This window comes from Eublepharis macularius, chromosome 5 (assembly GCF_028583425.1).
Source record: "Eublepharis macularius isolate TG4126 chromosome 5, MPM_Emac_v1.0, whole genome shotgun sequence".
Lineage (NCBI taxonomy): Eukaryota > Metazoa > Chordata > Lepidosauria > Squamata > Eublepharidae > Eublepharis > Eublepharis macularius.
This window is the reverse complement of record NC_072794.1, coordinates 106,520,319-106,532,644: the sequence shown is the minus strand read 5'-3', so window position 1 is coordinate 106,532,644 and position 12,326 is coordinate 106,520,319. Positions and strand designations below refer to the sequence as shown.

General features: G+C 40.1%; 1 protein-coding gene across 1 annotated transcript in view; it reads right to left on the bottom strand.

Moving 5' to 3' along the window:
• ITPR3 (inositol 1,4,5-trisphosphate receptor type 3) overlaps positions 1 to 12,326 on the bottom strand; it is a 142,606-nt gene that overhangs the window by 78,099 nt on the left and 52,181 nt on the right. The window contains exon 3 of the mRNA XM_054980929.1: positions 12,127 to 12,248. Coding sequence (XP_054836904.1) covers positions 12,127 to 12,248 — 122 coding nt within the window. The remainder of the gene's footprint in view (positions 1 to 12,126; positions 12,249 to 12,326) is intronic.

Here is a 12,326-nt window from a genome sequence, read left to right as displayed (position 1 = left end):
GAGAAGTTGGGCTTGAACGCTATGCAACCCCGAGAGAGTGTGATGTTGGTGAGGGGGGGGGTCTGAATCAAGGATTCTTCCCACCACCTTGAGGTCCCCTCAAAGAAGGGCAAGCTACTATCTCTGCAGTACCTCAGTAGTCATTTAATTGGCTTAAGATCGTCAGAAACCAAGCTTCAGTAACAGCTTTAACCAACTATAAGCAAAGGAAACAGCACAGACAACCCACAGAATCATCGCAAGGTAAAGATCATTATCGAACTTTGCAAATTAAAACGGCAGTGAAAAGACCAAGATAAAAATTTCAAAAGGACAGAATTTAATAGAATAAACGACAAGGAACAATTGTTGAGTAAAAATTTTGGGCACTGGTGAAGTTTTAAGGACTAAAAAAGTGAAAAGAAATATTATTTATACATACTTGCGGTTAGAAGAGAGATAGCCAGTATGAGAGAGGAGGTGTGGACTAGGGGAAACATCGCGAGATGGGAAGTAAACAGGCGAGGAGACAACTTGACGCCTAGAGAGGACAGCAGAGGGCAGGAAGCAAGAAGACCGACTGGAAGAAGGAGGACCCGGAAGCAAAACAAAGGAAACACTGGAGAGGCTACAAGGATTACAGGAACAGGAAGCACGCCATTTTAAGTGAGGTATGAAGCGAAGCCAGTAACCATAGAGAAGTGGTAGAGAAACCATAGAGAAAAAACGCCCAACATTTTGGAAGTAAGAGAAACTATTTTTAATTGCCAAATAAGAAACATTTAAATATATTGAAAGAAGAGAAGAACAAAAGAAGTCAAAACGGATTTAAGGAAAAGAGCCGATACGTGGGGAGGCACGAAGCTGAGTCCCACGATGGCCAGAAAAAAAGCAGATAAAGAATGGCAAGCCTCAGTAAATGCAGCGATTGAAGGATTAGAAAAAAAAGTCACGGAGAATCATAAAGAACTGCTGCAAAATATTACAAAATCAAGAAAATTTGAACTATTTGAGAGAGGAGACAAAGCAATTTTTTTGAATAAATAATAACAATGAAGTTTCAATCAAGATAGTATGGGATACATATAAGGCAGTAATAAGAGGAAATTTAATTTCATTAAATAACAAGGACAAGAAAAGAAAGCAAGAGAAATGGCGTGAAATACAGCAGAAATTGTATAAAAAAGAACAGGAACTAAAGAAAAAACCCGGGGAAAAATCAATAAGACAAGAGATCAAAATACTGCAGGAACAAATAAGAGCCATCAGTAACAAGGAATTAGAATGGAAATTAAAGGTGTTAAAGCAGAAGTCATTTGAAGGAGCAAACAAACCAGGAAAGTACCTAGCCTGGCAACTGAAGAAGAAAAAGGAAAAGAAAATTATTAATAAAATAATAGAAGAAGGAAAAGAATCGAAAGATCAACAAATAATCAAACGTGCCTTTTACAAATATTATGCGAAACTATTCCAAAGGAAGGCAGTAGACTTGCAAGAAATAGATCAATACATGCAAAAAAACAGATTTACCAAATATATCAGAAAAGATGAAGCAGAGACTAAATGCTCCAATAACAGAGGAAGAAATTATACAAGCAATAGAAGTAACAAAGATTGGAAAAGCACCAGGACCGGACGGGATCACAGCTAAATTTTATAAAGTAATGAAGGAGGACCTTGTACCGATATTAAAAAATATAATGAATGATATACTTCAAGGAAAAGGACTTCCAAACTCATGGAATGAAGCGAGCATTGCTTTGATCCCGAAAGAATCACAAGACTTGTCAGATGTGAAAAACTACAGACCAATTTCACTGATAAACAATGACTATAAAATAATGGCAAGAATATTAGCAGACAGGCTAAAGATATGGCTAATGGATTTTATAGGAGAGGATCAGGCTGGATTCCTACCAAACAGACAATTAAAAGACAACTTGAGAGTGGTTATAAATGCTATTGAATATTTTGACAAACGACCAGATAAAGAAGTTGGCTTTTCCTTTGCAGATGCAGAGAAGGCCTTTGACAATTTGAACTGGGACTTTATGTTCGCATCAATGGAAAAGATGGATTTAGGTAAAGAATTTATAGAAGCAGTGAGAACAATATATAGAGAACAAAGAGTGATAATCTGTGTCAATGACGACCTGACAGAAAAGTTTGAAATAAGGAAAGGTACAAGACAAGGATGTCTACTATCACCATTGCTTTTTGTTACGGTCTTAGAAATATTATTAAGGCAGATTAGAGAAGATGACAACATAAAAGGGATAAAAATAAAGGGATCTTCTTATAAGTTAAGAGCTTTTGCAGATGATGTGATGTTTATAGTAGAAGACCCAATACAAACCTTCCCAAGATTGCTGGATAAAATTAAAGAAATTGGAGACAGCAGGATTTTTTATAAATAAAAAGAAATCAAAAATAATAACTAAGAACATGACCAAGAAGAAGCAACAGGAATTGTGGGAACTTACAAACTGTGAAGTGGTACACAAGACTAAATATTTGGGAATAGAGCTGACAGCTAAAAACATTGGTTTATTTAAGAATAATTATGAAAAGCTCTGGTCACAAATTGAGACATGATAAAATGGAATAAATTAAATTTATCGTGATTTGGTCAGATCGCCACAGTTAAAATGAATGTGCTGCCCAGAATTATGTTCCTAATGCAAACAATACCAGTCATTAAAGACAAGAAGCAATTGGAAAAATGGCAGAAGAAAATATCGGAGTTTGTGTGGGCAGGAAAGAAACCCGGAGTAAAGATGAAAGTACTTTGTGATGCGAAGGAAAGAGGTGGGATGCAGTTACCTGATCTTCATCTTTACCACGAAGCGATATGCCTAGTCTGGTTAAAAGAATGGGTGTCTTTAACCAATCATAATTTGTTAACCTTGGAAGGCTACAATAAGCTTTTTGGATGGCATGCATATATGTGGTACGATAAGTATAAAATGGATGCAATGTTCCAGCACCACTATTTGAGAAGGAATTTATTGTTGACTTGGCTAAAGTACAAAAAATATATTGACCAGAAGAAACCACTGTGGATTATACCAGCTGAGGTGATCAACCCAAATTTAGAGAATAAGAGGAAAGAATGGCTTACCCTCAAGGACTTAACAGAAGTAGCAGATAAAGAGCTGAAGCTCAAACCAAATGAGGAGTTGCCTTTTAAGTATGGTTGGTTACAATACAGACAGATAAAAGATCTATTTGACTCAGACCAAAGGAAAACAGGTTTTAGAATTACAAACTCAGAATTTGAAGAACTCTTGTTGGGAGATAATACTAAAGCGATTTCAAAAATGTATAAATTGTTATTGAAGTGGTTCACAGAAGATGAAACAGTCAAGGTACAGATGGTAAAGTGGGCAATAAATTGTAATAATGAAATAACAATGGAAGTGTGGGAACAATTGTGGAAAAATACGTTAAAAATATCAGCATGTACCAGTATAAGAGAAAATGGCTATAAAATGCTATATAGATGGTATTTTACACCGAAAAAATTAGCCAGAGCCAATAAACAGCTATCTAATAAGTGTTGGAAATGTAAGGAGCATGAAGGCTCTCTATTTCATATGTGGTGGACTTGCCGTAAGACTAGAGACTTTTGGTCTAAAATTTGTGTTGAGATGTCTTTGATACTTCAGTATAATGTTGTTAAAAATCCAGAAATGTTGTTATTATCTTTGCATTTAGAAGATGTTAATAGAAATAAGACATTGTTATATTATATGATAACAGCAGCAAGAATGTTATATGCTCAATACTGGAAGAAAGAAGAAACACCTGGAATTGAAGAATGGACAAGGAAATTGTTGTACATGGCTGAAATGGACAAGTTAACAAGAAATTTGGAAGATCAAGATCCGAATATGTTTTTGGAAGATTGGAAAAAACTAAAAAAAATATGGAAAAGAGATGGGATGTTAAGGGACAATTATGGTCTTCTTTTTTTTTTTTTTGAAAAATTTTTATTGGATTAGAAATCGATCAGTATTATGCTCATTACAATCCATTTCCTTTAAATATTCCGGTTCTAACCCCCTCCCTTCCCCCCCTTTTTGTTGACTTCCAACTTCCCTCTACTGGCCTTAGAGGGATATAAAAAAATATTTGGATGGCATGCATATCTGTGGTATGACAAAGTAAAAGCAGACTCTATGTTTTTACACCATTATATTCAGAGAAGCCTCTTCACAATTTGGAAGAAGTATAGAGATTACCTACAGGAAGGAATTCCCTCCTGGGTGGTTCCTTACGAAGTAATAGATCCGAGAACTGTCGATAATGAACAACAGCGCTTAACGTACAAGGAGATAATACGAATAGAACTTTCTAAACTAAGAATAAAGACGCAAGATGAGTTGTCTCCAAGTTACGATTGGTTTCAATATAGACAGATTAGAGATCTCTACAATTCGGACTGTGCGAAGGGAGGGGTAAGAATGGAGAATTCGGAATTAGAGGAGGTAATTCTACAAGAGGATAAAAAGGAAATTTCTAAGACTTATAAAGTGTTGTTAAAATGGTACACAGAAGATGAGATAGTCAAAGTGCAAATGGTGAAGTGGGCTATAAATTTTAATAAAGAAATAACAATGGAGGCGTGGGAATACTTGTGGAAAAACACACTGAAGATCACGACATGTACTAATATTAAAGAGAATGTCTACAAAATGATTTATCATTGGTACTTGACACCAAAGAAAATTGTGTTAGGGAATTTGAACATGTCTAATAAATGCTGGAAATGTAAAAAGCATGAAGGATCGTTGTACCACATGTGGTGGACTTGTGAGGTAGCTAGGCAGTACTGGGGGGAAATAATAAGAGTGATAAGTGAGATTTTACAATTTCAAGTTAATAAGAACCCAGAACTCCTGCTACTGAACTTGGGAATGGAGGACATTCCAGCACAACACAGGACATTGTTATTTTACATGACAGCAGCGGCTAGACTTTTGTATGCGCAAAAGTGGAAAGTACAAGAAGTGCCAACTATCGAGGCCTGGATTTACAAATTGCTGTATATGGCGGAAATGGACAAAATGACAAGGAAACTGAGGGACCTTGATCCAGGACAGTTCAATATGGATTGGGAGAAGTTGAAACAATATTTGGTGAAAAAATGGGAGGTGGGAGGAGAACTGTGGCAGTTTGAAAATTACTGAAATACAACAAAAGAAGAGGGAAGTGACTTTACCGGGGGGAGGAAAGTTAAAAGAGAAATTCTAAGCAATTATATTATCTGACTATTAAATATAGTATTAAGCAATAGAGGTGTTATTATAATAATTATAAAGAATTATAAGGATAGAAATTAATTAGTTTTATTTCTGGCAGATAACTGTTTAATGGAGAAATTATATAATCAAAATAGAATGAATATAAGAAAGGTGGAAAGAAATATATAGTAATATACAGAATATGAGTTAAATTGTTTAACCTGTGCCGAATGTATATTGTGTTCATAGAAGTACTCAGAAATATGCAGTGTATGGGTCAAATTGTTTGATCATTGCCGGCAGATAATTGTATAATGGAGAAATTATATAATTAAAATATAATGAACATAAGATAGGTAGAAGGAAGTAAAGAGTAACATATAGAGTATAGGTTAAATTGATTGACTTATGTTGAATGTATATTATGTTTATAGAAGTACTTAAAGTCATGTAGAATGTGAGACAAATTGTTTGTCCCATATTGACAATTATGGTCTTTCGAAGGGTTCTAAAGATATTAAGTAAGATAAGATTTAGTTAAGATCTTTACCAATAACGAGATAAGAACAACTTATAGTATAGAAATAATGTGATAATAATAATGGGGGGTTGGAGTGCTGTTGGAAGTCAATATGGAAAAGGGGGAGGGGAGGGGTGGGGAATATATCTGTGGGAAATAAAATGAACTGTACATGTGTTTTAATCCGATTGTATTGACCCATCCAATAAAAAACTATTTTACAAAAAAAAAACCTGATGGCAGATGTTTCACAGAGTCCAGTCTTCCAGGTGTTCCTACTACCACTGCTGCTATAGCTGCTCTCACAATGATTACAAGACACAGAATTTAGTTTTTTCATAAAGAATGTTGGCTACTTGACACAGAATTTGGGTATTACACTTAGCCATCCACTCACTTCAAAACAGTATCCTGACAGACCTTGCTGCTAAGTCAGTACTCAGCAGCTGCCTGGGGCAACACTTTTAAAGATGCAACACTTTTGTTAAATCAACAGCTGGCTTGCCTCAGCAGCAACTGGAGAAAGAACCTTGTTGCTTCGTGGAGACAAGGAAAGGCAAATTAGCAGGCAAGTTTCAGCAGGGTAGGCCAGGAATGCAGTTCAAACAGCACACAATTAACACAGTGTGTGGGAGAACAACAGCGGCAATCCATCTAGGGCTCAGAGGGGAGGATGAATATTGACTTATAAAACTTGTACCTGTATTTCTAGGCCACTGGAATCTCAAATAAGCTAACCATTTATTTCAAAACACATACACATGCACCACAATATAAAATTACTTTATCTGTTTGCAGACAACAGAAATGCAGACATGGCCAAGACATAGGGATGCCAGATCCCCTTAACCTCCCAGCGGGAGGGAAGAGAACCCGGTGCTTACCTTTTGTCGCTTCCTGGGTATCTGTGCACACATGCTTCTCAGCGGGCCAATTTGAGCTCCAAATGGGCCCATTTCGGCCAATTTGGGGGCCAAATTGGGCTGCTGAGAAATGTGGGAGTGCTCTCAGGGGAAGTGTGATAATGTCACTCCTGGAGGTAACATTATCGCGTTGCCCTGGGAATGTGCCCAGGAGGCCTGTTCCCCCACCTTTCCCCCCCTCCCAGCCAGGTGAGTAAAGGCAGGGGTCAGAGGGTGGGAGCTGAGAATCCCCACCCTCACTGAGGGAATGGCATCCCGACTAAGACATGATCAAGAAAAACAGCCTCAATCCTCCTGTGGGATTAGCAAATATTAGTAAAGACTATGGATTAATCATAGCAATAATAGTAAGCTAGCAAGAAGCATAAGATGGATTCTTTATGTTTTAAAGTAACTGGTCTCTGTCTTTAGCCACCCCCCCTTCTTCTCCCTAGCTGTACATGGAAAGAAAGAATGTCTATCCTTGAAGATAGATAACTGGACCTTCCTGCCAGTATGTGAACAGGGCAAAGCTAGAAACAAAGGGAGAATTATAAGTTCCACCCCTTCCCCCTTTTTGGAGAAGAGAGTGTGTAGAAAAGTAACCAGTTGTGGAATGAAGGAAGATGCTGCTATGGAGACCAAGAAAGGATGGTACATGATGTTGTCGCGAGACTGAACGGTGGACAATAGTCCAATGTAAAGGTATAAAAGTGATCAGGTGCCTTATTCTGAATGTGACTTTCGTTTCTCCAAAATGATGTCACAAGCCCTTAAAAGAAGCATGTGCTCCTTTGTTCTGTGGTACATTCTAAGCTCATTTTGTAAGCTGGTACCCTATATTTGCAAATATACTCTGTTACAACAGCCCTTGTCTGTCTCATCTCTCTTTTGCTCAGAAGATTGGAAGGGGCAAAGGGAAAGAGCACTTTTTGTGCAACACTCCCATACCTCCTGCAACTATCCAAAGGCCTTTCTAAATGAAAAACTGATAGAATCATAGAATTGGAAGGGGCCCTGTAGACCATCTGGTCCAACCCCCTGCCCAATGCAGGAACAGCCTAAAGCATCTCCGACAAGAATTCATCCAGACACTCCTTGAAAACTGACAATGAGGGGGAACCTACCACATCTCTAGGCAGCCAATTCCACTGCTGGATTACTCTTAATCTGAAGGTGTGCTTTTCTGGGAACACAGAAAGTGCATTCCCAGAAAAGGACAGCAAAAAAAACACAGAAGCCAAACGGCCCGTATCCCTTTTGCAAACAGAGCCATCTGGATTCCTGAGGAAAAGCCGCCAGCGTTCAGTGAATGGACCGTCCCTTTGAGAGCATGTGGAAACAGCCAAAGTTTTTCCAGCCAGAACTTTTTCCTAATTTTTTCAATGAGTTGGCCAGATTGGGATTTCAATAACAAAAATGTGAATACAGAAAAGGTCCTAGATTTGGTCTCTATAAGAACATCAAATCAGAGGGGTTCAGAAATCAGGCCTTTACCTGAGGATCTGGAGGTATGGGGAAAATGTGATGCTTCTGATAACCTAACCACAATGAAACTATGGGCCTGGCAGGAGTGGCAAGGTTGGGTTGCCATGCACTAAACCGAAGTCATACTGGATCTGGCTAGCAGCAGCACTTTGTTCAAAGACTTTCAGAAATAACCTGAAATTCCTTCAAACTATTGTTTTGGGACTGGATTTCCGCTCTTTATTTCTGGGCTGCTACTATTTTAGGAAATGGTTTCCTGTAATTGCAATACAACCATCAGCCTAACCTGGTGGGTGACAAGTCTCAAGATTTAACAATTTCTTAAATTATTTGCACGAGACTCTGTTATGGCTTCTGGCACTCCAAACGTATTAGCATTTTTGAAAAAGCAAATAAATTATGGAGGAGCAAGGAGTGCAATTATGTCATCCTTCTCCTAACTTAGAAAATCCCTTCCTGTTGTATTTTAAACATTAATTTATTAATTTCACTTCATGTAGATTAACCACAGTTGTGGAGGATATAAATTACTGGTCTAATCTAATTATAAAAGAGGGAAGATCCTGACTGGGATCCAGTAAATCAGAAAAACAACTCGGCCACACTGTCAACAATGGGAAAATACCCAGAAAATGAATGTGCAAGCCTGTTTGATAGCTACGGCTACATGCATCCCACAAGCACATTGTGTCAGGTTCTGCCATAGGCGCCACCCGGTGGGATGCCGGCCTGCCTGACTTCCGCTTTAAAGGACCTTCAGGGAATATCCAGGATCTTGCTCTGTGGAAGGAGGGGGAGTATACCTCACCCTCACACCCTCTCAGTCCACTTGCAGGCCCCTTCAACCTGACATTGTTCTGGCTGCCTTCCATGACAGCTGTCCCCATCCAGCTGTCGGTCCTCCTCCTCCTCCTCTTCTTTCCTCCACCTCCTCTCTGCTGCTCTCTCATTCTCTCTCTCCCCCTCTTCCACTCCACCACACTCCTACACAACAACCCATCCCATCCTGTGGGTAGACTTCCCTTATATCCTTTCCCTCATTCCAGGCCCCATCTGCCAGCCACACCCCTCTTTTGCCCTCCAGCATTGGCCTTGGCTGCCTCAAGCAGCTGCACCTGGGGTAGCTAGTTCGGCTGCTTTGGGCAGCTACAGCTGTGCTCTCTTGACTGGCTGCCAAGCCTCCTCTGCTTCTAGCTTCAGGCCCCTGGGCAACTACAGCTGTGCTCTCTTGGCTGGCTGCCAAGCCTCCTCTGTTTGGACCTTCCAGCAGCCTCAGCTGGTCCCTATTATTCCCTTCCTCCCTGTTTGCAGGTTGGAGCATGGCCCTGTGCTACTTCTGATACCCTGCCGGTAAGGTTGCTATCTGATTGCTGGCTGTCCCTGGCTCTTGTGTCTTTTCCCTCTGCCCTGGTCCCCTCCTGGCTGTCCTTACTTTCTCTGTCAGGGCTCTTAGTCTCCCACTGGAGAGTGGGGCTAGCTGGCTTCCACCTGCTCCTTCTGACCCTCTGGGGCTTGGGAGCTGCTACACCCTCCTGTGGCTGGGGTGCCTCTTTCCCCCCTTTTATTGTTGGTCCGTGCTGGCCCAGGGTGTCTGTTGGGGTGGCTGGGTAGTTGTCCCCCACCCCCTCTTCCTGGTAAGTCCGGGGCTGAGCCTCAGACTCTGGACACCTTGTACACTTGCTTAAATTGCCAAGGGATACAGAATTTAGCATCCTGAGAATATTGGCTTTCATTTAACAAAAAAGAGTTGTTTCTAGCTCTTATAGATGCAGTAGAACAGGAGGATTTGAGTCCAGTGACACCTTAGAGACCAACAAGATTTTCAAAGTGTTAAGATTTCATTCTGGCTTTGTTGATCTGTTTGAGCCACAATGATACCAAGGGATAACCTGCTACAGGATAGGCCAAAATGAAACAAGAATAGAACACCACTGGTGGTCATATACAGCTTTCAGCTTAAACTAGTTCAACACATCATTAATGATTTGCAATCTATGCTGGACATTGATGCTCTTCTCTCACAAGCATTAGGAAGCAAACCTTTTCTTGCCCACAGATACCCCCCAGCCTTAAACAACTTCTCATTCACAATAATGTACTTTCCAACATGAACACAGATTCTGGGACCAGGGCCTGTAACAAACCAACTGCCAACTCTGTCCCCACATTTACGCCAACAACACAATCACTGGACCTAATTACACCAGCCATACAATCTCAGGTTCATTCACTTGTTCATCTTCCAATGTTACATATGCTATCAAATGTCAGCAATGCCCTTCCACTCTCTACATTGGACAAGCAGGGCAGTCCCTATGCAAAAAAAAAAAAGTGGACATAAATGTGACATTAAAAATCACAGGACTCAAAAAACAGTGGAATAACATTTTAATCTTTCAGTGCATTCCATTGCTGATCTAAATGTGGCAGTCCTCAAACAAAGAAGCTTCAAGAGCAGATTAAATGTGAGGCTACTGAACCTGAGTTCATTCACAAGTTCAGAACAATGTAAACCCTGCCCCCCCTCCCCAAACTGAATAGAGATACAGGACTCTAATCTCACCACAGATGCTAATTTCTGTTCTAAGCAAGTTACATTATAACATTGTACTTTTATATCCTGACTCCCTTCTTTGCTTCACCCCTCCCACCTTTTGGCTGGGATATAAAGGCTCAGAGATTTCTATTCCCACTTGTGTCTGAAGAAGGGAGCTTTGATTCTCGAAAGCTTATGCCATGAAGATCTTGGTGGTCTCTAAGGTGCCACTGGACTCAGATCCTGTTGTTCTACTGCAGAACAATACAGATACCTACTTGAAACTATAAATGCAGTAATAGACTTGGAAATGAATAGGCAATGCTCATGAAAGTAGAAGCTGGGACAAATAAGTGCAAGGTTACCACCCTTTCTTATTGACCCTACTCCTGTGCCTTTGCCTGTAGCTTATTTCACATGGTCAAACCATCTGTGCACTTGGAATGTAATCTTCAGAGCTCCCAGGAATTTTTCTCTATGTAATTTTGAGGAACATAAAGGCCAGAGTCTGGTTGTGACCACAGGGAAAGAGGATTTAAAGCCCCTCCCCATGTCATTTCCCAACCTGCAATGGTTCCCAGAAGCTGCTATTTGCTCAACAGTGAAAATAGCAGCTTCCTGGGGCCATTCCAGATCAAGAAAACAGTGCAGGGACCCAGTCTGAATTGGGCCTTCATGTGCCTAGAAATTTAAAAATTGCTAGGAGCCCTGAACATAGAACTCCTGGTTTAGCCCATAGATATTTAGCAAATTAATCTTTTCCTTCCCTTACTGTCATACCAGGAAAAGTATCAGCAGGTAAATATCTGCGCATCGTATTGCGATTAAAAGCACAGGAGCAATGTGGATTCCTGTGGAAAACACCTGTCTCTAAAAAATATGACAGGGAACAGGGACTGATAGCAGTTTTAAAAGTAAGATAACCAGAAGGATCAAGTGGACAACTCTAGCTCTACTTTCTTGAAGTCCAGCCCATTCCCATGGCCAAGAATGGGGACTAGAAAGATGAGCACTGGCAGCACACTGGAAATTTCCTTTTAAGATCTAAGCCCTTCCTCAACCCAATCTCACTGAATACTGCCACTCTCTTGATCTCTCTCTTGTTTCTATTTATTAAAAAAACTCACCATTACACAAGGCAATGCAACTACTTTAGTTATTACACACATTTATTATGCAAATGTTTAGACAACTGATTTGCTTTACATATTAAATTTTAGTTGCAGACCTGACACTGTTTGTAGAGGAATCTGCAATGTTTCAGTAATAGAGAGTATTTACAAGATAATGTAACTGTTTTGGAGTGACTATCCTTCTCAAATGAGGACACTGTTGAGGATAGATGGTGCAGCAGGGGCTACAGCAAGGAGATAAAAGTTGCCTCAAGCCTTGCCATTTGTTTGACGGGGGTGGCAGGGTGAACCTGGGTTAATATGCCATTGGAGCTTGCTGTACCTGAAGTTTCTGCAACAGCACCACATCAGCTATCTTGTCCTTGTCCTGCTTAGTTTGCTTGGCTTTCCAGTACTGCTTCTGGGCAGAGTAGCGGTTCATGGGACATACTCTGAAGAGACAATCTGCAAGGAAAGGAGGCCAAGGAGTCAGAATGGGCTCATATTTATGTCATCATTCATTCTTAGAATACTTCCTATTTA